We start from the raw sequence: 25954 nt of genomic DNA, 5'->3' as shown, positions 1-25954 counted from the left end.
TTCGCTATCTTGTCAATTTCCAATGAAATAGAGACAAAGCTAAATTCATTAGCGGTCAGTTTTTTGTTAAACACTGTCGAAACAGACTCAAGTATCCCTTTACCTACTTCTATCGTATGGATGATGTTGTTTTAATTCATTGGCGTTTTTTGCAGTGTAAGGCTATGAACCCATCTTTCGATCTTTTCAAAAAACTTTTGTGGCGCGAGTTCTTCTTTGTTGCTGGAAGCCAAGTTTCCGACTTACACGAGATGATCAGCAACCCGGTTAGCCTACAGATTCCTTGGGAAGAAGATCCAGAGCATCTTGAAAAATGGAAACAGGTCAGATCTCAAAAGAAAATATTCCTGACCATGAACTAATCATCATTATAAGTCCATCATCAATGTTTTAAAATCGCTTGATGAATTGCAAAATTCGTCTGAAGGATATACCACTTGTTCTAAACTTCAAGGGTGTCTTCACTCAAACTGCTTTGCACGCTACGCCTATGCTCTTAAATAAGTATCACTCTATCGTAACGTCCTTTTATACTCGTGTAAACTTAAGGTTAGTCTGTAATGCTTTGTGTGTAACGCCCGAATATTTTTTTTATGATAGGGTATGACTGGTTTTCCTTGGATTGATGCCATCATGAGACAGCTCCGCTTAGAAGGTTGGATTCACGACATCGCACGGCGTGCCGTGGGCTCATTTTTGACTCGCGGTTGTCTGTGGATCAACTGGCGAGAAGGGTTTAAGGTCGGAATTGGTTTGTTTTGTAGCACTTTTATACATGAAGGAATATGCTAGTTTTGAGCCGGTCGTTGAACTATGTGTCATCGGTCTATTTTAGTGTTTATTCACGAAGATGCTCAAATCAACTATTTCATAATTTGTTTCATTAGGTCTTTGAAGAACTTCAACTTGACTCGGAAAGGAGCCTCAATGCTGGTAACTGGTTGTGGCTGTCCGGAAGTACTTTTGTGAAAGAGCACGTGCCTTGGTTCTGTCCTGTGGAAGTTGGAAAGAAAGTTGATCCCAGTGGTGAATATGTGAGGTAAGAGATTATCATTATACTTTGGTTTTTTTTTAAGGCCTTATTTTCACTACTGCCTAAGTAGTGCATATCACTGCGAGGATCACTTTCATTCATGTCTTTATCCGCAGTTCAAATATATGACTTTCATATATTCTTAACCGTACACTTTGGGTACCTTATTAATTCTACTGCTGTCATAGACATTAAACGTAAACAATTTTCATCAAATATTTGGTTTATTTATCCAAATTTTATTTTCAGGAAATATTTACCAGAGGTGAGGAATCTTCCCACGGAGTTTATCTTTGAACCTTGGCTGGCTCCTTGTGAGCTTCAAGAGTCTTGCGGCTGTGTAATTGGTCGAGACTATCCTGCTCCTATCGTTAATCACTTGGAGCAACGCGTTGTTTGTGTCCAGAGGCTTCTTGACCTTGCTTTGACGTTAACTGCAACATGAACTTTTAACTAAGTATGCCACTTTTTACTAGTCAGCAGGTTATCATGGGATGTGTGTTCTGATTTCATGGCGATTACCTCATATCTTACTGTGTGTGGTGACTGCAAACCTGTAGTAATGAACCACTTATTTTCAAAATTGCCACCGTGTGAGTTTTGTCTGTGTGTGTGTTTCTGAAGAACAATAAAAAGAAACAGTTTGTATAAGTAAACCCACAGTTATATAAGTATAAGTTAACCCTAAGCAATTTGGGATAAATCAGCACTCGTAAACTTTTCAAAGACTACAAATTACACTGCCCGTAGGGCGTTTACTATTATGCAGCAAACTTGAAGGAGATTTCGGACTGTAGATAAATTTGGTTGGTAGAAACTTGTTTTACGTTAAATAGGTTGAAACCATGAGTAACATGTATTCTGGTCGTCTGATCTGAGTACAGCTATCGGTTACAGAGGCTGATGTTGTAACCAACTGAGCGGAAGTCATTATCAGAGCCAAGAAGACAGCTTTAACGAGACGATCATACTTCACCTATACTATCTCTGTTATTTGTAATGGTCAATTCAGCCCGCAGTGAAATCTAAGAATGGTGAAAGCGTGCTGATAAAATCAAGGACACAAGAAAACAAAGTTAATGTATTCAGTGAATACCGAGGAGATAGTTTAGTGTTGCTGTAAATAGTTTCCTTAAAGAGGTAGTTCAAATGATTAAAGTAGTTAACTGCTTCGCGCAAAAGTGAAGTGTTACGTTTTCTCCAACCATACATAGCAATAACTTCCCTTTATATATATATATATATATATGGAGGCATACCGAGTTGCCTCTAAGAAAAAGCGCAGATGAGATTTTATTCATGGGAGATTAATATCTCAGAAGTCAGTAATCACTACAATGTCCGGGCTGTATAGTGAGATCTTCACTCTTTGGTGAGCGTAGAGTTAGGAATACGAAAAGCACTCTACAAGATGCATTATTTTCTTTATTTTAAATATTTTAACAAGAACCACATAACACCTCTTGACAAAATACTAAACATAACTTTATCTGAGATAAATTCTCAGTGAGGTGGCTTTACCTCATTACAAGGCTAAAAGTTATAATGAAAGTTACAAACCGAAAAAAAAATGACAGAAAGTTCCATTGTAGTATAGACATGCTCTACTGTAGTACATGAACGAAATCACAGTACCAGCGTATTTTCCTATGAAAACTGAACAGTTTAAAGTAGATTTGTTTCATTCACGTGAAAGTCATTTAGAGGTCATTAACGTCAGCATTATTTACCGATTGTATCAATGAAATTTACCAATCATTTTCATAATGCGGCGGTATATGAATCGTTTCGCAGTTTTACCAAACTCTGCATCGGTTTTCGGGATTTAAATCACTTCCCTTTGGACATTTGTACGTCTTCGCGAATTCCTCCATATTTGACAAAACACCATTTACCCTGAAAAGAAAACTAACCGGTTTTAAAGGCGCACGAAAGAGACTGGGCGACTCCCCTCCGAAGTCATTCAAGTTTTAGACTTCCCACGGAGAGTTCAGTGCTCTCAGAATGCTGGCTACTCGGTCAGTGGGCTCGTTAGAAACACTCAAAACTATTTGCTGGTGATTGGCTTACCTGTATATGGGTAAGGCATGCGGATCAGCTTTAGCTCTTCTGAAGATCTGCGTAGGACTGAAAGAGCTGCACCACATCTAAGAGCAATGCAAATTGAGTCGGAGGACAAACAACAGTGTTAGTTAAAAAGATTAATGTAAATTGCTGTGGATTTGTACCAGGATTTTTTTCAGCCCGAGAAAAGCCGTAACAATGCACTTGATATAGTACGATATTTTTCTACGTGTGTTTGATACCGCCTATTAGCTGCAGACATGTCACTCGCCTTTCGCGAGATGAATGAACGGCAAAGCCTTCACCATTCTCAATCCATGGCTGTTTGTCAGAATTTTCTCGGATTATGACTTTTAAAACACGGGAAATCCGTATTGCTTGCAGTGCCGTTCAAACTTTCCATGAAGGGGAAGAAAACCAAAATACGAAAAAAATGATGGCATTTCTCGCGGCTGAGAACGAAAATCGACAACTGGACGATTTGCGACAGACCGATTTGGCTGTGTACCTGAAAGATTTCTTCTTTCGGTAAGGAAAAAGCCAACAACTGAGAATTTTATGGAAAATTACGCCCATGGTTGTTTTTGTAGTTATTCAACGCGTTTTTTCATCTTGAGCCTTGGCGCCAACCCACTTCAAGATTTTCATTCGGGGATTGTCGATCCTTTTATTTTCATTCGTTAAAGTCGACTTTTCTTGTCAGTGAAGGGCTAATGAGTTTATATAATAAACAAAATAATACATGGTTGCCTGTAGATAGGGAATTTCTCTTCATTCGTTCGCTGTGCTCACTCGCGTGTAATCGAGTTGAACGCTCGAAGAGAAATTCCAAATCTACGTGCGCCCATGTATAATTCTCTTCATTTTATCAATCCGATTGTGCTCAAGAAATTGTGGTGCGCAAGATTAACTAACTAGAAACAAACAAACAGTGAGACTCGATCCATTGAAACCTGTTTCTAAGATTTTATGGGCAAAAAAAAAGTGATTGAGTCAAGGTAGGCCCCCTATAAAATCTTTGGATTTTATTCTGTCGGGCGATTCTAGTTTATATAAACTTTTCTGATTCGCAATATATTACCTAGTTTACTACTTACTCGGTTTTTTGCAGGATGTTCAAGTAATTAAACTAAGTCGCTTTACCTGGGCGTAGCTAAGGAAAAACATCTGTTCACTGGATTTGTTCAGTCCGGGTACGAGTTCCTCCCTGCCATGTTTTCTCAGCCAATTTTCATAAGCCTGTGGAGGAATCTCGCACTTATGCCTTCTTTAAAGAAATCCAAAGAAAACCGTATAGCAAGCTTGGACTTAACTTAAGCCATTAAACCGGGCTTCAGGGAAGTGCTTCTGACATGTGAGATAACCATTTACAGCAGGGGTGGGGTGGGAGCTTAACTACACGGATCATTTCAATCATAGCTTGCATATCACATTGCTACGTTGTAATTCGTTTTTAGTATAATAACTTTTTTCTCACCCTGAAAGCGATCTTGAGAGCTCCATTATCGGCTATGTTTTCAGGTAATGTCAGTCGACCATTCACCTGATGAGTGTGAAACAGATGAGGTGCACGCCAATACTTAACATTTCAGCCGGCTGTTAGCAGTTTTTAAACGGCAAATTTGTTCAAGATGTTATTTAATACTGCTTTTAGTCATTTTTGAGGAAATGCTTTTTTAAATGAATGATGTCACTTTAACCGCCATTTTACTGGTAGCATATAGGTTCGAACTGGGACAAGGAACAGAGGAGAATAAATATTTTAGTTGGCGTCGAGCTTACAAACTCGTTTTACAGCCATACTTTCTTTATTGTCAGTTTATGAGGTTAATAAACAACTGCTACATGATACTTACAAAAATCTTCCTGCCACCCACATTGAGTGGGTATTTATTGTATTGGTCAACAAAACACTGGGATTTGTTTTGGAATCCAGTGAGGGTAAAGTTAGTCCACCATGTGTTACTGATCTCACCGTACTTGTTGAACTTTCGACCTAACAAGTGAAATAGGACAATGAGATCTCCAAATTCTACAATATTATATATTGAGAGAAGGAAATTAAACGTAAGATTGAAAGCAACAGCCAAACTTTATGATCAATGTAGAAGAGAAACAACAAAAGGACCTGTAGTGTGCTTTGTTTTCACTCTCAAAAGCAATCAGACATTTCACATGCATCAACAGGACTGGAATAAACGGTGAATGCTCTGAATTTGATGAGCAAACCGGAGTAAACAGCCGAGTGCGATGGGGTGTTGGAAAAGGAAACATCTTACCTATATTGTCGAAACCATGAGTAAGTTCATGAGCAAGGATTATTCCGATGCCACCAAAATTAACCGCCCTGTGTATGTATTGATAAACCGTCATTAACTATTCTAGCCTACTAGACCAACATACAATCATTTCACACTTGTCGTTATTAGCTAGCGGAGTATTAACGTAATGCCGAGGTCATGGTTATCTTGACTTCACGATATCCTTACATACCGTGGTGCAAAGCGGCCGCTATAGTATGGCGGCTGAAGGATTCCTGCCAAAATATCTGAAATTAAGATAAAACCAAAAGTGGTTTAAACTGGATGTTTTTCTTGCAACTGAGCCAACGTTTACAAACTGAGCTTAGGATAAGCGACATACTTATTTCATTTTTCTCTCTTTGGTAGTAAGCATTAACAGACTGTGGCCCACTGTACCATCTGCCATAAAATCAGAGGAAAGGTCGTTAAAACGCATACGTGGATTAGTAGTTTCATCGACGTCAACTGCTTATACTCAAGGGAATAACCGCGTTATCGATAGAGCTAAAACGCAGGTTATGCTTTTCTTTGAGGAAACTGGGCATGAGTATATAAATCCTTGAAAGCTGTAAGTATGGAAATTTAATCCAAGTGTCAACTTGTTGTTGCGCAGTTTACACTAATCAAGGACACTAGATATACACTAAACTATAAATTGCGTATTTTCCTAGGATATGAGTGTCCTCAAAGGAAAGCTGTCCGTTTTGTAAAGTTTACCACAAGAAAGTCACCTTTTGGACTCCAGGGATAGTTTTCATTTGACTAGTAACTAAAAAAGGGCATGCGCATTTTATCGTAGTAATCGAGGTTAAATTGAGACCTGGTGCTGGTAAATTGCGATGTGGCCCGTGATAGTTTTGTTTTATCAGAACCAAAACGAGTGAAATCGTAAGAAAGTGCAAACCCCCATGTGTCTATTGCATGTAGAAGTAACTCATTGCACTTACTGTCCCCTGATGGATGGTTTCCTAAGTTTGGAGAGGGATAGGGCCGAGTACCACTTGCTCACGTTCACCTCATTCAGCAAAAATCTCTTATCATCTACTTCAAGCTAAAAAAGGAGCCAAACTATTATGTTCACGTCTTTTATCATCCTAAAACAGCCAATCTGTCGAAGAAAAAATTTTATCTCGCCATAGAAAAAAGCAAACTTTTGTGATTTTAACGTTGACGTATTTGTCTCTTGCCTGTTGATAGTACTCTCCAAGTAAGGTTTTGTTCACGCACATTTCAGGGTAGCCAATTTTTTCAACCATCGCTTTTTCCTGCGTGGAAAAAAATGTTAACAGAATGAATAGCTAGCTAGGAGAAGATCGATTTTTAATTCTCCATAGGAAATTAATGTGCGTCATGTTTTCTTTGTTGATGCCTTGTTGACCTGTCACATAACAGATGACATAACAGGTTTTACCTTCTCGTATACAGCAAGTCTTGTCTTGTCGTCAATCCATGTCAAGTTTCCTACTTCCTCACGAAAAGCTTGTCGAACGTCTTCCATCATCTCCTTAACCTTTGAGGAAAACAATAACTGTCACAATTTGCCATTTATTATATCTAACTATTTTTCGGTGATCAATCTTTTATCTGCTAGTTGTTTTTTTTCATCTCCTTGTAGAAAGACAGCTATCCTTGAATTTCTCCATCCACTAGAAGTAAAGAAATGATCTTTGCTGCTGAGGTGCAATCATAGAAATTAAAGAAAAGAAGCCATATAATATTCAAGGTTTGAAGGGATTTGTACCCATGCCCTCAAGACACTTGTTGGGGGTTACTACCAGCTGAGCTACCAGGCTACATGTTAAAAGCAAAGGAAATTTAGTAAGTTCTTCTTTCCCGGGAAGAATTACAATCGAATGGATCACAAGGATCATTTCTTTTCTCGTAAATAGGTAACAAGTCAAAATATCAATCAATTCCTTTACGGGAACAACGCGCCGAACAAATTTTGCCACGTTACCAACTTATACTTTTGTGCCTAATTTGGTAGCAGTACCCAACTAGTGTCCAGTATCCCTGGGTTCGATAAGGATAGTACCAATTATTGTCTCCCCATGCTGTTCTTAACTTTTTTCCACATATCGTTAAGTTTAAAAGAAACATCGCTGTTATTCAAACACGACCTCAATTCAAAATTTCTTTTTCGCACGAACCAATGGGATCATTTTTCTGTCAAACGCCTTCTCAATGTACAGGCTTCCAGTGGCAAATGTGAGCCCGCGGTAAAAGTTTGTGGTAGTGATACAAGTCAGCCATCTTGCTGCTGCGCCTTTAATATGAGAAGTTTTCCTTTTGTATTTAGCCTCAACCTCTCTGAACGGCTTGGATAGGAATGGAACTAATCGCCTCAAAACCGTCCATATAAAGTAGTTGGACAACGTTCTACAGAATAAAACATGATGGAGTAAAATTTAAAGTTGAAATCTCTCGTTAAAAAAGATATACTAAATTATCTGGTTCATAAGTTGAGGGACAAGTTACCCTCTTGCAGACTGAGTAACTTGACGATGTCTTTGTTACACATTTTGTACAGTCTAGACAATCGATGATAATGAGCCAAATGATCATAAGAACAAGATTATGTCAAAATAATCGCGCTAACTTACTCCCTATCTGCAGTATGTAAAGCTTCTGACATGTTTTGGAGATACTCAAGTGTAGGTACGATGATGTCCTCAGAGTCATCTAGCGTTGTGTTATGCTCGCTTAACAGGTTGTTCAAATGTTGTAGCCATTGAAACTGCAGTGAAATCGTGTTTATGAGTTAGAATAATTTGGAGTGAAACTACGCGGAACCTCTACCTCCCCTCCCTTACCCCATCATCTCCCACGCAACAAAACGGATGGAATTGAGAAAACGAAAATTTACTTAAATGCCAAGGAATGATAACATTTTAATTATAAAGGTTTTCGAAGGAACACATAGTAAGTAATTTCCCTTACAAATGTTTCGGCGACCGAGAATATCAAAGGATTTTAATATTTGAGGCAGGATTGTGCCAACAAGCAAAGAATTCAATGATGCTTTACCTTAGGAGCGTGGTTTTGTAGGTCTTGTATTGTGATTGTGTCATGCTCATGTTCGTAGAGGAACGTCTTGGAGGGTATACTCTGAAAATGGAAAAAAAAAAAAAGCAGACAGTGGAAAGGACTGTCATGTATTCTTCTACACAAGATTGCGTTATGGCAATAGTTCACCAGAGAATCGAGAGACTTAAGGATCAAAAACATAATCTGTGGAAAAGAACTGAATGAAAAATGATGGCATGTTGCCAATCATAAGGTCACATGTCCACACGGTACCCGAGCAAGTTGTTCTTCAAATTCAAGAATCCCATTCATTTGCTGTCGGGTGGTGGCATTCTGTCCTCCTAACAACATTGCCGCCGTTGTCATATACTCGAGATATGCAGGCCTCCTCTGAAGGGAGAACGAAAACAAGTAACAAAATTGTAATAACTACCACACATTTGGCTCATCCATGGCTTAACCGAGAGAAATATTCACAATTAGAACTCATTATGAAAATGCGTCACGAATGATCACTGTGAGTAAGTTATATTTTACTTGTAACACACATAGACTCATTGTACATGCTAAAGATCAACTAAACACTGTACAACAATCCAATCCAGTTTTCCAATATAATCCTGGTTGAAGAATTAAACTTTGTTCGAAATCAAAATAATTGATTTTTTGATTAGTCCTTTACATAGTGAAACACTTCTGGCATTTGGCATCGCTCTGACGGTGCCATACGAAGGCAATTGTGGACAAAAAAGTTACACAGACTAAACCTCAGGTAGATATATGAAGTCTCATCAAACCTCAGACCTCCAGGCGCTTAATTCCGAGGAAAATGATCAAAAGCTGCCTTCTGTGAAGGTTCTCCTGGAGCGAGATAATCTAAATAAGTATATCTGTCACACTTACTTTGCTGTTTTTCGACAGATATTCTTCACGAGTCAAACTTAACTCTGGGGGAAGGAGCTGAATGATAGAAAAACAAAGCATTCAATAAAGAGGGTCACTCAAGCCTATTTTTCTGTTTCAGAGTATGATTCGGTCAATAGGCAACATGACGTCGTTGTCCGTCGGTGTTAAAATGACTGCACCTCTTTAGCTGATAACGTCAAAGACAAGCGATTGGTATCGGTAATCACATGATTTCGAGTTCAATTTGGAATAAATGAGCACGAGTAAATTTTTTCAAAGAATAGCAAAATGCAATTTGTAGTCTTTGAAAGAAGTTACTCGCGCTTGTTTATTCCAAATTGCACAAGAAAAGTAATGTGATCACGTATTGATAATGTACATGAAAAAATAAGAGATAGCTTATCATAATTATGCAGAAGCAAAGCGCGCGCATAAAGTGCAAAAATAATTTATTCATATTTGTGCGTTCGGTCAAAACAACCGCGCACGATCAAAACAATAGTATACAATAATATTTTCACATCTTTAAGGCGCAAAAAGGTTCAAAGTCCGGCTAAACTGATCAAGAAATTTTTCAGTGTGGTTTGTTCTTCTTTGCACTGAATTAACCCTCCTCTGCATTGAAGTACCCGAAAACTGCATTTATCTTAACCAATCAGAACTGAGTACTTTTTTCATGTATATTAATTTGATAGTAATTTGCATAAAATCAGAACAACTTAACAGGTTTAAAACACTTATTCTCAACTGAAGTCATTAATAATAAAACAAAACTTTCCATGACAAAATTGTTTGTTTTTCTCTCCTTTTGTTCTTCCACTGAGTCAAAGTGTAATCAGAGAAATTTTTGCGGATAATTAAATCATGAACGCCTGGCAATTTACGTTTGTTTCATCACTAAGATAGAATTTTTGTAATTTTTCAACAAGCAGCATCAACATGGTGTGGTGCTGTCGTGGGCTTACCTTTAAAATATGTTTCCTTGAATTTCTTGGGTTAGTTAACACATTAATAGTAAACAGAGGCGAAGAATGTAAAAAAGTTGTTTGAATCTTTAGTAGAGCAGTCTTCCAGTTCCATACAGTCTCACTCCACGTTCCGTTGTCCAGTGCCCATGACCCAAGGCTCCTTATGAGCTCCAACATTTGCTGTGTGGTCGTTCTCTCAACTTCTTCTTCATTCATACACGAGCGATAATACCTCTTTGCTTTCATTACTGGGTCATCGTGTTCTCCGGTGGCATCTTCCAACATATTTCTAAGTTTTTCATTGTTTTCCTGAATCGTTCTCATGAATGTAATATACTCGTTCTTGTACGGAGGAATTGGATTGTTCTGTATCCATCCACCGCAAGCAAAATGGAAAAAGTCCCGACATGGGTCGACAGAATTGTTCATGTTCCGTGTGAAGCGGGCTGCAATCTCCAGACAGTCAGCAGTGTTACACACCCTTGTCGGTGCTAGGCTTTCAGTAGTAGGAAGTGGCACTGATGTTGTTGGTACAGTCCGACCATCTACAGGACCATTTGACTTTGCGTCATATTGATTGCGTTTGGAAAGTTCCACAGCAAATAATACCGCTAACACAGTGCATATCAAAAGAAGTATTCCACACATACTCAGCAAACATACTTCCACTCTCTTTCGACCCCTTCGGAAGGTAGTGGAGTGCACTCCAAGACTCTGAGTACTCGGTGCAGAACATAACTCTATTCCAGCCATAGTTTTGTTCTTGTGGGTTCTCATGCGTCTCTCTCCTTCTCGGCAAATGTTTCTTCAGATTGCTGAGTTTAGCTAAATAAACAATTTACTTTTTACAAGTCAGCTTTCAAAGAAAACACATAAATGAGCACCGAACATGTTAAAAGGTTCTAACACGTGCCTTATTTTCTAAAAACCCTACCGGGTTGTTTTCCTACTCACGATCAATTAGTGTTAAGAATGATACGCGAGAAAGCAAACCAAACTGAATTTTATTGACACAGATCACAACACAGGGATATACTTGCGATTCTTGCTTGAGATCCGAGAGATCATGCTCAGGAATCGAACAGCAGAATACTCGGTTCCTTTTTATGGTGTTTTTTTCTCTTCTTTTTCTGACAGAAGCGAGAACAATTTTAATCATTTTTTTTAAAGAAGGAAATTTTATACTCTCAACGGGACAACTCTCCAACGACGAATATCACTTATAAATTATTAAAGCACCGAATCAACACACTGTCCGCGATTTTCCTTTGGCCGTTACTACTGTAGTTATGGGTAATATGTTTGTTTCAAGCGATCTTTTGCCTCGTAAAGATTTTTGTTGTTTTGTGCAATCCTCGCTTTTCTTTGAACATCAGTGGGTCCGAAGCTCAACTATTTGTTGTAACTACATCTTTATTAATTAGCGGTTATGAAATCTATATCTATTTTTTTTTTATCTCTCAGGACTCTCGATGGAGAGCGTGAATACCAATGAGAATACTGCTGATTTCCTTTCATTTTCATTCAAGACAGGCTTAGTTAGCGAAATAAGAAGTCCACTCATAATCAGTAATCAATAAATATGTCTCAGCGAAAAGAAGGGACTGGTGGGATAACGAGAATTTGTTCAAATTATAATTCAATTATGAAGTGAACTTAAGGCATTTCAGTTGATACTGGCATATATTATCAGGCTGTGAATGGAAACGCCTATTGGACTTATTCCCAATTTTTGAGAACTGTTTTTTCGTACATGTGATTAACATATCGCTCTATCCTGAATCGTAAAGTTACAGGAATATCTTGAGGAAGCTATATGAAATCAGTGCTAGCCAAAGATCTTTTCAACATTTCAATAGCTTAATTTAACTACTTGTTCTGCTTTACGTATTGATATCAGAGAGAAATGACCAAACAATTATTAACGTTTGTAAAGAGAAAGATTTCATAATTCAGTTTGAACCATTATGTTCACACACTGTTCTTACGGATGGTTATTTGAAAAGAAATAGACGAAGCATTCAAGGTTTTCTTTAAAATATGGTGAATCAGAAGAACACTCGAACTAAATTGACAATATTTAAACTGCTGAATCTAGATAGTTATTTCTCGAAATACTTTAACGAAGTAACAAATATATTGAAGGGCTGCTCTCTGGAAAGACCTGATCTCCTAAAATGTTCAAACCCGTTCATGTTGAATTTTTCAACTCGCTTCTTGAGGATGCAATGTTCTCCTCGACAAGAAAATTAAAGACACGAGAGATTTCATAAATACAACAATCAGCGAAAGAAGGGGAAAAACATGTTATCCATTCAATTTGAAAAGAAGGAAACCACAATGAGAGTATATTCGCTTTTCCTACCTGATGACCATAATAACAGCTACGCGTGCACAGAATGGCGTTGTTCCAGCCAGCTATCAAGGTATTTGGAATGCTAATGATTAAGTTATGAAAGCATATTGGTATAAGAGCATTAGATAAAACAATAAACATTTCGTTTCCGTTTAATGAAAACTATTCCTTGCTAGTGCTGTAAGGAAATTACCTCTTTGTTTTATTTAAGTCAATAAACCAAGCGATTACAAAACCTGAGCAATTTTAATCCTTTGTTGACAAAAACCGGAAAAGAATTCGAAGAACGATGCCATCATGCTCATGTCAAAGTATTGAATAAATTTCCCTTACCCTTTGCACGCTTCATGCGGTAATAAAATTGTGACAGTAGACTTATTACCTTTGTGGAAGCGAATTTTCCACTGATTGCTCGTTCAGTCTTTCATTTTGCCATAGAGCCCCAGTAAAGTTACATTGGAATCCCTTTAAAACATTGCTGATATCGACATGGTAAAAATTCGTTCTACCTTGTGACAGCCAAGATTAACGAAAGACGTTGTGTGACACCAGTAATAAAACTTTCATCATTTTCGTGTGAATTGGAAAAAAAGTATAGTGCATTACCTGAGGAGCTTTTCGAGAACACTCCCTATTGATTTGATTGAGTCGTCTTGTCAAGAACTCGTCTTTTATTTTAGAACTGCATTCCTCTGTTGTTTTTTGACAAAAGAACAAGACAGGTGAAAGACAACTTCTCACCAATAAAGGCAGATAACCTCCCTAAAAAATTCCCGGATTTGATCCCTCTAATGTTAAGGATGATAAAACGACAAAATATATTGCACAGAATGTTTCTGACATTTTGAAACGAGTTTTGTTGACAAAAAAAGTCGGCCTTAGATTCGGTAAGATTCATTACTAAATTGTGTTGATGAAAAATGTTCTGTACTTTCGGTCTTTTTGCATAGCGGTGAATTAAAATGTACGCCCCCTAAATATTGATGTAATTGTAAAATATTGTATTTACTTAGTCTCAAGTACTTTTACAATGATCATTGTCCTTTTCTTTAATTCTGTGCATTCCGGAAACACCTGCACAGCAAAATATTGCGATAGTTTTGCCTCTAAATATCGTTTCTTTGCAGAATCTTTGGTATGCAAACTGCCAAAAAATTGCTCACGTAACTTTACTTGCACTGAACAAAAAAGATCAGCGACAACAACATTTATAGTCCTTGTTACTAGCTAGAGTTATAAACCTGTAGGTGGCGATACCCACCAATATACGTTTTAACCTTTAAAATCCACGAAATGCAGCATTGAAACCCTTTTTCAGTGAAACAAACACCATATATACCACCTTCTATCGTTATATTCTAGCAATAATTGTTACTTTCACTACCACAAATTGAAATCTAAAGAAATCATCACTGGATTAGGTAATTTGGTCACCAATCTCAGCACTATTCACTGACCAACCTGATAGTCATGCCCTAACAACAAATAAAATAATGTAGTTCTTTTTTTAATATTAAGGTAATTGTTGATTGTGTTGGTACCTGGCTGATGATGAGTTTCTGGAAGAACAATTACAGTATTTTTTTACAAATCAACACTCCTTTTAAGTACATGAATCTATAGTTATGGCCTCTAAAAACACACAAGGTAAATGTCGGATGCTTTTTTTTTTCAACCTTAAACTGTACTCTATATGTGCAAAGTCCTATGTTTCCAGCTTATTACCATAATAAAATACATGGAACACACTGTTCATTCCTTAACTCGGCTCACTTGCCTTTTCTGCAAATTCTTCTTTGCCAGCTTTTCTTCGCTTTGCATTAACTACCTCCAATTTGAATTCAAAACTTTCATGCCTGTCTCTTTTAGCAAGTGGTTTGCGTGTTTTGTTTTTTATTTGGAAGGGGACCAATGACATCAACTGATGAAATTGAGGTTGTCTTGTGTCACTCCATGAAACAATCTCGCCACTGTCATGCTCACCAGCAATGTTGCTCCTGTCAACACATTTAATCACAGCTGCATCATCTAGCTTTTCAGTCAACTTACTAAGTATTGCTGTTTTGATGGCTTGACTTGTCCACAACTTCTGAAAGTCTTTCAATAAGGCTTCTAAAGTCCCGCATTCATGTTTCCATGACATTTGCTCATAACAACAGTCATACAACACAAGAGGTAATTCTGAGGCCATATTGTATTGTGGTCGACTCGCACATTGCTTGATGTCAAGCATCCAGTCAATAACTTCCTTATTTTCTAGATTCTGACCAATCATGAAAAGTACAGCTACCATACATCGCACTTGATGCCACAGAAATGCTGACCCGCAAATTGTTATTTCACATATTTGATAGCCACTGCAGTGGTGTGAGTTATTCTCTATCTTTTCAACTGTAACTGATAGAAGATCTCTTTCAAAAGTTAAAACACCACTTGCAACATCCATTTTACAAAAATTCCTAAAGTCATGCTTTCCCACAAATTTCTGAGCTGCACAATTCATGATTTCTATATCAAGATTTGCTGCAGGGAAGAAGTATTTATATGTCCTGTGTAAACAACTGAATCTTGCATCAAATTCTTGTTCCACAGGCATCCAGGCAATAATCCTGATTTCTGGTGGAAGGAGCTTGTTTAGAATATGAGCATAGGAGATTTCTGAAATCTCCTTGGTTCTCCCTGCCAATGAATTAATCAAACTTTTAATCTATTGCAAAAATAAAAGTTAAGTAAACTTTTTTATTTAACCCTGTAGTAGTAACAAGATTGCAACTGTAGGGAAGCAACACAACGGATCTTTAAGTGTCATAAACACAACCTCAAAAAGTGAAACGATTTCTAATTCAAATATTTTCAAGGTGGGGGAAGAGAAACTGAGTGATTGAAATTAGAAGTTCAATACATACCGATTCTTTTTTGTACTTTTTCTCTGTCCCCACTCACAATGACACCAAGACCCTCAGCCAGATTTGATCGTACATCAAGGGAAACAACCTGTGAAAAGGCACTAACCCCTTTATCCGTCCTTCCACATCTGGAGTAGTTGCTGTTAGCTCTGTTTTCTACTAGACAAGCTTTATATAGAGCGGCAAAAAGGTGACCTTCAATTGTGTTTTCTGTACTCTCTTGACTAGCAAAGCCATGAAAGTCCCATCCAAGATAAGCTATTTTCAGAGCTATGTGTCGTTTATGATATCGAGAAAAATCAAATGACTTTTGCTTGCTAGTGTTTCCAGTGCCTGCCTTAGATTCCTTGGAGTTCTTTCTACGATCTGCCGATACAAGTGCCTTCTTCGTATCTGGTTTCTGTTCCACTGAAGAGCTTTCATCAAGCATCAAAAGTACTTCTTCCTTCTCTTTTGTTAGCTTGACCACCCTTTGGATGAGTTCTTCCTTTGAAAGGAACTGCAACTCGGTTGTCTCATCCAACACAACGTGCTCACCACAGTCCATCTCAACCTTACTTTAGACTGCTTTTATCACTGGAATAACCTAATCGGCAGTATCACAGTAGAATTAGAACTTGCTGAGGACAAATACAAACCTAGATTGACTATAAAGTGACGATGAATTACAGAAACACTAACAAGATGCACGTAAGAGAGAAGTGAAATTTATTTAACGAGACTTTCGTAGGTGCTGACAAATGTAGTTGCCGCTGATTTGTGACGAGACCGCGATACACAACATGGCTGCTGTCGGTTGGTCTGTGTTGCGCTGCGCTTCAAGTTTCTCTGGGTTCATTTTGAGGAGGAATGTCCGTCAGCTGTCACCTCTAATCTGCAGACAGGTATAACTCGAAACTTATTGTGACATATTCCCTTAACTCTTTGAATGTTTTTTCACTTTGAAAATTTCTGGTATCTTGTGAGCTACAGCCGAGAAGTACCCAAAATTTAATTTTCCTCATTTCCGTACGATAGCTTTATGCCAGGTGCTCTGTGTATGAAGGGAACATCAACTGAAATGCAAAATTCATGCAAGCATTGTGTGTACTAAACTGAAAGTATTTTTATGAAACTCAGTAGGAACTTTGATCAAATATGACTAAAGGTTGATTGATTTGGTGGGTTCCATTTTCTAAACCAGCTTTTTTAAAACAGAGAAAACCTGCCGTAAAATCAGAGAAAACGTAGCTAGAAATTGAAAGACGTCCCAACCTAGTACGATTTGTGTCTGCCATAAGGAAACAAGCAAAGAAATATTTTGTACTTAAATCCTTCTTTACAGACGTTAACTTTTTGATATTCTTCTTTAGGATGCTTTCCACCAAACTCACGAAGTCCCTTTGCATGCAAAGTATGGTGGCCGTAACACTGTGACACTAATCCCAGGAGATGGGGTGGGTCCGGAGATGGTTACAGCAGTAAAAGATATATTCAGGTACGTAGTGATGTTATCTAAAACAATTAAACAGTATACCCTGAAATTATTGCAAATTTCTGCATTTACCATGTGCGAAAATATGCCAACCACACACTGCATGTAAAATGAATGGGATGTCAGTGTTTGTTTTATGCTTCATACTTAAGCTATCAATAGTGAATGAATATAATTTTTATCTGTGGTCAGTCTCTCATAGAATTGCTCCAATAAACAAGAGGGGACATCTCTACTGATACCAGATGCTTTTATTTAGCATTTATTTCCATAGAATTGTCATATATTCCTGTTTTAGATACATTGGAGCACCAGTTGATTTTGAAGAGCTTAATTTAAGGTAAGATATATACTCTATGCTAATAAGATTTGATAGTGTCTGTAAATATTGGTAAATAATGATTCCAGTAAAGGGCAGAGATAGTTTAATTTCAAAATGATTACATTAAAATGCTTATTCCCATCTTTTCCAGTGGATTGAATCTGAGTGATGAGGACACATTCAGTGATACTCTAGAGGATGTTGTTACATCAGTAAAGAGAAATGGAGCTGCAATTAAAGGTATTCAATTGCTGTAGAAACTTTATACTCCTCACTTTTGTCATAGGTTTCCTGTCGATGTACAAATTTTTTACTCTGAAATGAAAGCATTCTACCATTTTGTTGCCTACAATTAGATAATGAATCACAGCTCTACAAAAACACCTTGATTTACACTCACAACTGTATGTTATTTTATATCCAATATCAATTATATGGTGGTTGATTCCTTTTGCCTTACTGATCCATGTGGTCAGTTGGTGCATATACTTTATCTATGTCTACATGGAACCTGCATTAATTGAAGTTGTTCTGCTTAATTTTTATTTCCAAGAAAGGATTTAAGAATATGAACATTCACAACTTCTTGGTAGAAATAAAACTTGTAGGCCACATTTGTCAGAGAATGTTTACCTTTTTTCTAAAATACACAATTCTATATGATACACTGATCTGGCTCATTTTGGTTTTTAGGAAATATTTTTACTCCATTAGATCAACCGACTTTTAAGTCACTCAATGTTGAGTTACGGTCAGTATGAATAATAATCCATTTTTTCAAATTAGAGCAGAAAAAGGATCTCTATCAAGAGACCAACTATACATGTAAGACAATAATGTAACCTTCAACCATATTTATATTGTTGATTTTGACTTTTTAACTCATGTATTTCTTGAATTTTTATCTTGTTGCGTTGCATTATCACAATTTAATCCATGGGAAATGATTTTTTTTTCTTCTTATTTTAAAGGAATTATTTTTCTTTATGATATTCTTTGTATCCATGAGATTATTTAGAGTCTGAAATTTATTTGTAAATATACTGATTTCTTTTTGATGACTAGTCTTCAGTTGGATCTATTTGCAAATGTTGTGAGATGTAAATCCATCCCAGGTATCCCTGTGCGGTAAGAGTTGTTTATATTTTGTGTTGGAAATCGTTTTTTTGTCATTGAAATTTGTTAGATGGTTTTTTGTATGAGCAATTTTTGTACTTACTAATCATATTTGACTGTATATTAGTTTGGTAAAAATATTCTTCTTCTAAGGCATGGTGATGTTGATCTAGTAATAATCAGAGAAAACACAGAGGGAGAGTACAGCCACATAGAACATGAGGTGGGTTTTTATTAAATAACAGCAATGACATGTCATAATTATAACACCAGTAATTTCCTTCTCCTGCAAGCCAAATTGTTATTTACCAAAAAATAGGGCCAATAATGTCCAATAATTTGTTTAGATAAAGAAGATAGCATTATTTGACTGTAACTACTGAGTGTGAAGAGGAAGTTTGTTTTTAAAAGCATGATTACTCAAACAATTATTAGAGCTAGTACATTCTCATTTACTTGCTACTACAGAAAATAAAAATATTGCATAGTGGAAATTAGTGTTTCAGTATTATATCAACCTCAGAACGGATGATTAATGCAAGATATGACATACTACTCAGTCTTCTCAACCAAGTAGAGTATAGGCACCTGTATGATTGCTTTCAGGAGCAATTGTGCTGGTTGAGGTTTGGATTGATAATCAACCTATAGTAGGTAGAGAAAGAATCTTGTGAAACTGAAATTTAACAACCTTCTTCCTTTCCCTTCATGCTATTTAGCCAATGAGAAAAAGATAAAGATATTTTTGGTCTTGTAACAAGAGTGAGACAAAGACAAAATTCTGAGTTCCTGTGAAGACCTTGGGCTTTGTTTACCACTGAGTCTCTGTTGCTCAATGGTAGAGCATTGGAGGGAGGAATCCCAAGGCCTGAGGTTCAATCTTCATGGGAACTCAGAATTTTTTTTCTTTGTCCCAGACTTGTGACAAGAAAAAAATTTATCTTTCTCTATTTCTTTACTTAGTCAAGGAGCTATTTTCTGAAAAAGCCTTATTTAACGAGTTGGTTCAACCCACCTGACAGAAAAGGTTTGAGAGGTGATTCTGATAGACCAATACCTGCTCTTTAAGATAAGATACTATGTAGTCCCGAATTGTGGTACCGCTAACGAGATAAATGGGGCTTTATACCATGATATGGCACTCAGTATGGAAACGAGGCTCAAATGGAAATTGACCTCAAATTTCATCTTCTTTCACTGAAGTGCCCCAAACCCATCTGAAAAAATGATGATCATGTACCTGCCTACAATTTGAGTGTTCACATGGTACGACAGCATGTCACGTGATTGTCACATGACTACTTTTTCATCTAAAAGCAGTCTCCTTTGTTGATCCTGACATGTTTCAAATCCTGCTGAGGTCTTATCCAGGCTTTTCATCTTATGTGGCAACAGAGAAATCATGTACTTTCGAATTATGCTTAAAAAAAACATTTGGATGCGTAGAGCTCCAGAAGATAGACAATATTAGTGCTGATGTCTCTCCCATCACTGTTTACATGGAAACGAGGCTGGAATAAACGCAACCTCAAAACGGGTCAAATCTTTGAAATAAAGAAGGATGCTGTGCAAATATTAAAGCATATGATTGCCCACATTTCTATGATAGCATACAAAAATTGTTGTTTATCTCATTAGCGGTACCACAATTCAGGACTACATAGTATCTTATCTTAAAGAGCAGGTATTGGTCTATCATTGGTCTGTCAGGTGGGTTGAACGAAACCAGTTTTGTTGGGTCTGGCTCCTTGACTAACTGGACTCAAAATTTACCATCTTTCCTCTACTAGGTATTATTAAGAGAAATATACTTGTAATGCAGACTCAGAATTTTTTCTCTGGTCCCAAGCTCATCACAAGATGAAAAACATCTTTCTCTGTATTTGTAATGTGGTTGGTTTTCTTTAGAATGTAGATGGGGTTATTGAAAGTTTTAAAGTCATGACGGAGGAGAAATGTACAAAAGTTGCAAAGTATGCATTTGACTTTGCTGTTAAGCATGGGAGAAAGAAAGTGACAGCAGTTCACAAGGCCAATATCATGTATGTTTCACAATCTACATTGTAGATAGTACTCTTTGTCATTTACTCAGTATATTTTATCATATAATGTTAATTGATAAATATGAATTAAGATGTGATGTTCAGCCCACCTAAGGATTCACCTCAATTACTTAATGTTCTTTTGTTATGATTGGTGGTAGCATGGTCTGCTGTTTTGATGAAACTTCCTGTTGAGAGGTCCCATCAGTCATAAGCAGCCAAACTTTTCTTGGTCAAATAACAAATTAAATGTTTTTACTGAAGGACTGAGAATGGATAGCCCTTGAAAGCCTTGTATAAAATGAATAAAAATAATAATTCTATCATTGAAACTCCATCAATAAACAGAGTTCACTGGATTATCTTACATGGATGTTTCCCTGAATCTGGGAATTTTTCAGGGTAATGAATGCACTTGAATCAAGATGCTGAAGAATTCATAATTTTGACCACCAATAGAGTTTCATCTTGTCAATGAGTACAGTTTCCAATCAATAAAAGTTTCTTGATTATTTCTTTTATTTGAAAGGAAACTTGGTGATGGTTTGTTCTTACGATGCTGTGAAGAGGTGTCCAAGAGCTACCCTGACATTGAGTTCAATTCCATGATCATTGATAATTGCTGTATGCAGCTTGTGTCAAACCCTGAGCAGTTTGATGTGATGGTGATGCCCAACTTGTATGGTAATATTGTCAGTAACATTGGAGCCTCTCTTGTTGGTGGACCAGGAATTGTACCTGGGGAAAACATAGGAGGAGATTATGCAGTATTTGAATCAGTAAGGACTTGAAAAATAACTAATTAACATATTTAATTTGTCCCTTGTTACATTTGCAATAGTCATGTGGAAGCTCTTGATGATACATAATGATTTAAGCAACTAATTTGCACTCAGTGCTGAAAGCTTTTAACATGTATCAGGTTATACTTAAGGTGGGCTGGCCTGCATTAAACTTAATTTGATGCTGGCAGCTCCTAGGGGTTTAAAAAAAGACTTGTTAGGGCTCAATGTGTAGCATTTTTGTAGATTTGTAAACAAGAGTCCACTAATTGGATTCCGTAAGTAATCAGAGATACAGTTGAACATAAGTTATCCAGACTCATTGGGACTGTACTGAGTATTCCTGTTAATATAGGGTTAAAATAATCAAAAATGAAAATGAATGAGTCAAAAATAAAACTGTGTATGTATCATTAATAAATATTAAGCAAGAATTTGATAATTTTCTCAAATCAATGTATCATTACCCAAATTTGCCATAGTAATCTAAAAAGGTTGTATGACAACAACATTTTGGAACCTAAAATGCTTAAGTAAGTCAGTTTGTTTGAAGCTGCTACAGCCTGTGCACATTGCTAATTCTATCATTTTTCTAAGCTGCATTACTTGAAAAGTGTCACCGCTGTTTCAGTACATCCACTTTATTTGATGGGAAAAAAGAGTTGTTTTGGATTTAAAATGTGACTACCTGGTAATTAACTTTCTTGAAAAATGAGACCAGAGAAGCAAGTTTGGATGAATTCCATGCCTTGATGATGTTGATGTGAAGAAATCACCAAATTGTGCTTTTATTATTACATTGCTCATAAGAATGTTTCTTTGTTTCTTCTCTAAATGAAGATTGGTGTATGTTGTATTGCAGGGATCACGGCATACAGGTCTGGATATTAAAGGAAAGAACGTTTCAAATCCTATGAGCCTGCTATTTGCAAGTACACTTATGTTGGAGCATTTGGGGTAAGTCTAATATAGAGCTAGAAACCACAGGCTTTTCTCTACAGAACCTCTAATTAAAAGTTCTCTGTAAAGTTGCATTGACTTTGGCTTAAGAGGTCTGGCTCCAACTCTGCCTGTGTCCTCTTGTTGTGTTCCTGAGAAAGACTCTGCTATTACAATGCCTCTCTTCACTCAGGAGTACGAATTAGTCCCATCAAACTGGCAGAGAGAGCTGGTGAAATGCTGAGGTGTGACATGCAATACACCTGGCATGTTAAAAAGCTCACTATGAATTAATAAACTGTTATTATTATTATCACTAGCATGCCATTGAGAAGAAAGGGGTTAAAGGGAATCATTGTCACCTCATAAGGGAGGGAAGGGAGGGGTTTAAAGGAATCCCTACCACCTCTTAATTAAGGAAGGGAGGGAGGGGTCAAAGGGAATCCTTGCCACCTCCTAAGGGGGAGGGAGTGTAGACAGCTATGTTGCATAGGATATTTATTATATAAGATGATTTACTCATCATTGCTATCTTATTTTCAGGTGGAATGCTTATGGTGACATGATTCACAGTGCTATTTTAAGAGTAGTACAGAAAGGAGTGGTGAGAAAAATAATTTTTCTTCATTTCAAGTTCATGTTGTTGTAGTCTGAATTGAACAGTAGACTGAAGCCAACATGGATTACTCCTTCCTCACCGAAATTCACCCAGAGTGCACTATATTTATAATAGATTTCACTTTTGAGTCAAATTGCTTTGTAGAAAATGAAGATACTTCCATCCACACCTAAATTTTTTGTAGCTCTAACTGTTAGAAATTAAACTTGCTCAGAATAAAATAGAGTAAAGTTCAGATAAACAGTTCCTTTTTCTTTTCTTGAACTGTAGAAAACTGCTGATATTGGAGGTGGACATCTTACCACAGATTTTCTTGATTGTTTGAAAGAAGAAATTGGTCAAATAGGCAACTTGAGTGGAGCAGATTAACATGTAATTCTTTGGCGATTTGTGAAATGTCATTTTCTTGTCAATTTTTTTTTGTTTAACGAAATTTTCAAGTTTTCTTTGTTGTTGCTTGTTTGAAGGAAGATACTGTAAATTTTATGCAAAACATTTTCAAGTGATAATTAAAGGCTTTGTACAGATTTGTTATTTGTAACAGCTTCACCCAATGTAGTCTACGCCTTCAAATGAAGATCTATATTTGTGGTCTCCGTCATGGTGTTTTACGGTCTAACACTGAATGGCTTTAAACACCCAAACAATTATTTTAGTATTTTGACCTAATAACATAAAGTAAAATTGCGGCCTTAAAGATAAATAAAGTGACAAGTGGCTTATAAAAGTGAAGTTATTTGCGGTTGATTGTTTGACTCGCTGACGTTTTTGTGGTAATTCTTTCGATTTGTGATGATGTGGTGAGCCACATTAACTTCATGAAAGAAAACTTTTGCCACCAGATGCTGAAAAGTGCTGCTAACTAAATTACACGAGAAGTAATGGTGGCAGAAGGATATACCACCCATAAGTGGATAAGTCCCGTCAGAAGGATGAGTTGTTACATTTAAAGAGTTCCCATAAAAATCGTTATCTGTCAATGAAAATTGTTGAATGTTAGCGCACAAAGCCGTTTAATATATAAACAGATGAGAAATCTCTCACGTTATCCGGAAGAATTGAAACAGCTTGATTAGATCGCACGGTTGCCATGCCAAAGCTTCCGATCAGCTCTCGCTCATTTTGGTCACGAAGTTTTGGGGAATCCATCTATAGAATTTCTGCATTTTTGTCCTGGTTATAGATCGGATTAGCTGAGGTTGTGCACTCAAACGTACATTTACAAGTGCACCCTCCCAGAGATCAAACAAACTCCTGAAATCACTTAATACCACTTCCTTCGTGGCCGACCTTCAATTGGTAGAGGCGCAAAATGATGGTCATGTCTTATCAAAAAACGATCTCTGCACTAAATTTCGCTTATCCCTTCTATTTTGTATGAAGTAAATCTCTTATATATCACATGCATTATTTCTTTCACTACTCGTTGTAAACTCTTCAGCGAGCTACGTTCCTGCATATTAAAGGATGAAATGTTTCGGAAAAGTTCAAACAGGTCGTCTACAAGCAGACCTGGTGGAATAATCGACAGACACAATTGCGTGTCAACGTGAGGCATAGAAGAACATCAAGCACGAAAGTAAATTCCTACCCTAAAAACTTTACTAGCTGTGTTATTTCTCAGAAATCAGTCAAAATTAGGGGAAGGGGGGGGGGTTCTTTGGTAAAACACCGGTTACGACTTCTTTTTCTTTGTTATATATTTATCAACGGTTTAAACTTGCCTTACCTGATGCCAAGAAGATTTTCAACTTGGTATCCGTGAGAATAATTTAATCCTAAAGATTAAATTAAAGACTTCAGAAAAATGTCTTGTTATTTTTCAACCTCAAGTAAATGGAGCAAAATGTTTCGTTTCTTTCGTTTCTTTCGTTCGTGATAAAATTTTTTTCCTTGTCATCATCACCATCATCATAATTGTTATTATTATTACTATTATTATTATTATCCAAGTACGGAATATTTTATGCATGGACCAGCCATGGTCAGAGATATCGCCCTTCGACAGTGCTATAAAAGTTTCATAAGTGTTTCCCCCTTCAAGTTTAATTTACTTAATGACTCCTATGATCAATTCTATTTTTTTTTTTTTTTACAAAAGGATTTGTGAAGATTTTCAGGTAAAATTGTCCACAAAGCATCCTCGCTGTGTTTACAACATTTTGATGTGATCAGAATTCACTTTTAAGCGGAAAAGAATGTTTTTCATTCAACACGAAGGAGGGGAGGGGTGGGGTACGTGGGCTTGGGTAAGGTTTCAGGGCTCTAGGGCGGGATATGAACCGGCAGAAGGAGCAGCAAAAGAAATCACTAAGTGCCTGAATCAACAGGATTCCTCGAAAGAAGCATTAGCGACTTTAATTAACCAACAAAAGGCTTCATTATACTTGTTCTTGTGTTTTAACAAAGTTATCAGATCTGTAACGTACAGAAAACTCAGAGGGGTGTTGAATGAAGTCAACGAGGGGATGGTTGAGTGATTTACTTGCCCTGGTAATCACCTGAGCAACTTTGCTGAGACTGTTATTCATCTTTAATTCGCCTTAGGCCCGGTGAATTTTGTTGAATAATCCTCTCACTACGAATCGCCGATCATTTGACTAAAATTTATGTACTTGGCCATTGGAATTTGGTAATTGTTGACTAAAATGTAAGTGTTAATAACTTATTTTATCACTGACACGAGTTCTGTGGAGCTGGAAGGTCAAAGCAGGTAAAGAACGAGTAAAGAGGGGGGCATTGGGATTTTCGATTTTGCGGTTTTGGCTATTTTTTAGATCAGTTTTTGCGCCACAAAACTTCGGTTTTTCGGTTTTGATGTTCATTGCGGTTTGCGGATTTTCCGTTATTTAGCATTTGGTTTTCGGTTTTTGCGACGACTTTTTTTTGGACGATTTTTTCTACAGTTTTGCGGTTTCTAATAGTCCCCAATGGCCCCCTCAGTAAAAAACACCGCTTTTCCGGCGCGCTGTTCGTCAGGCTGATGGGGAAGTATAATTACAAACAAACAAAGCGACGATCAGGTAGACAAAATGATATGATCAAACAAACAGGACACAAAAACGAATAGAAAAGAAAACTTTGCTTCGTGTCTCAT

At 37.0% G+C, this 25954-nt stretch overlaps 4 protein-coding genes across 7 annotated transcripts in view; 2 read left to right on the top strand and 2 right to left on the bottom strand.

The window, feature by feature from the left end:
- The window catches only part of LOC113664237 (uncharacterized), a 30857-nt gene extending 28643 nt beyond the window's left edge, over window positions 1-2214 (top strand). The window contains exons 34-37 of the mRNA XM_089191649.1: window positions 156-323; window positions 601-741; window positions 888-1039; window positions 1283-2214. Of these exons, the coding sequence (XP_089047775.1) occupies window positions 156-323; window positions 601-741; window positions 888-1039; window positions 1283-1478 (657 nt within the window). The 3' untranslated portion in view covers window positions 1479-2214. The remainder of the gene's footprint in view (window positions 1-155; window positions 324-600; window positions 742-887; window positions 1040-1282) is intronic.
- Window positions 1910-13168, bottom strand: LOC113664255 (endothelin-converting enzyme 2). Of its 3 annotated transcripts, none has more exons than XM_089191646.1 (18): window positions 12667-13168; window positions 10299-11126; window positions 9331-9387; window positions 8701-8817; window positions 8428-8508; window positions 8004-8137; window positions 7551-7779; window positions 6812-6910; window positions 6588-6665; window positions 6348-6451; window positions 5741-5799; window positions 5591-5645; window positions 5377-5444; window positions 4954-5093; window positions 4575-4640; window positions 4241-4336; window positions 3104-3180; window positions 1910-2929 (listed from the first exon to the last, which is right to left on the bottom strand). In XM_089191646.1, the coding sequence occupies exons 2-18, from the start codon at window positions 11076-11078 to the stop codon at window positions 2830-2832; spliced, it is 2340 nt and encodes a 779-aa protein (XP_089047772.1). In that variant the 5' UTR covers window positions 11079-11126; window positions 12667-13168; the 3' UTR covers window positions 1910-2829. The 3 variants fall into 3 exon arrangements, 2 of the variants coding, with proteins under 2 accessions (XP_089047772.1, XP_089047773.1); XM_089191647.1 differs by lacking the exon at window positions 12667-13168 and adding an exon at window positions 11338-12646; XR_016182267.1 differs by lacking the exon at window positions 1910-2929 and having other exon boundaries at window positions 3128-3180; window positions 4241-4364.
- A 142-nt stretch (window positions 13169-13310) lies between these two features.
- On the bottom strand, window positions 13311-16311 carry LOC113664273 (tRNA pseudouridine(38/39) synthase). The gene is made up of 2 exons (XM_027179872.2): window positions 15564-16311; window positions 13311-15336 (listed from the first exon to the last, which is right to left on the bottom strand). Exons 1-2 carry the CDS (start codon window positions 16108-16110, stop codon window positions 14417-14419), a joined length of 1467 nt encoding a protein of 488 aa, XP_027035673.2. The 5' UTR covers window positions 16111-16311; the 3' UTR covers window positions 13311-14416.
- On the top strand, window positions 16290-23589 carry LOC113664282 (isocitrate dehydrogenase [NAD] subunit gamma, mitochondrial). 2 transcript variants are annotated; one of them, XM_027179884.2, is made up of 12 exons: window positions 16290-16447; window positions 16916-17040; window positions 17336-17377; window positions 17511-17599; window positions 18053-18110; window positions 18425-18487; window positions 18629-18698; window positions 20384-20517; window positions 21047-21296; window positions 22162-22256; window positions 22782-22842; window positions 23128-23589. In XM_027179884.2, exons 1-12 carry the CDS (start codon window positions 16346-16348, stop codon window positions 23224-23226), a joined length of 1188 nt encoding a protein of 395 aa, XP_027035685.2. In that variant the 5' UTR covers window positions 16290-16345; the 3' UTR covers window positions 23227-23589. The 2 variants fall into 2 exon arrangements, with proteins under 2 accessions (XP_027035685.2, XP_089047774.1); XM_089191648.1 differs by having other exon boundaries at window positions 16308-16447; window positions 17312-17377.
- The last annotated feature ends 2365 nt before the right edge of the window (window positions 23590-25954 follow it).

The sequence above is a fragment of the Pocillopora damicornis genome, chromosome 13 (genome assembly GCF_964200805.1).
Source record: "Pocillopora damicornis chromosome 13, jaPocDami1.2, whole genome shotgun sequence".
NCBI lineage: Eukaryota > Metazoa > Cnidaria > Anthozoa > Scleractinia > Pocilloporidae > Pocillopora > Pocillopora damicornis.
Note: the sequence above shows the minus strand (reverse complement) of the source record. Positions and strands in the feature narration are given on the sequence as shown.

Coding starts and splice junctions, on each gene's coding strand:
- LOC113664255 (XM_089191646.1), bottom strand. CDS start 11,078: ATGAGAACCCACAAGAACAAAACTATGGCTGGAATAGAGTTATGTTCT. Junction 6,452..6,587: donor TTGGAGAGTACTATCAACAG/GCAAGAGACAAA, acceptor CTCCTTTTTTAG/CTTGAAGTAGATGATAAGAG. Junction 4,641..4,953: donor TGGGTGGCAGGAAGATTTTT/GTAAGTATCATG, acceptor CACACTCATCAG/GTGAATGGTCGACTGACATT.
- LOC113664273 (XM_027179872.2), bottom strand. CDS start 16,110: ATGGACTGTGGTGAGCACGTTGTGTTGGATGAGACAACCGAGTTGCAG. Junction 15,337..15,563: donor AAAAGTACAAAAAAGAATCG/GTATGTATTGAA, acceptor ATTCATTGGCAG/GGAGAACCAAGGAGATTTCA.
- LOC113664282 (XM_089191648.1), top strand. CDS start 16,346: ATGGCTGCTGTCGGTTGGTCTGTGTTGCGCTGCGCTTCAAGTTTCTCT. Junction 17,378..17,510: donor TTTGAAGAGCTTAATTTAAG/GTAAGATATATA, acceptor CATCTTTTCCAG/TGGATTGAATCTGAGTGATG. Junction 21,297..22,161: donor ATTATGCAGTATTTGAATCA/GTAAGGACTTGA, acceptor GTTGTATTGCAG/GGATCACGGCATACAGGTCT.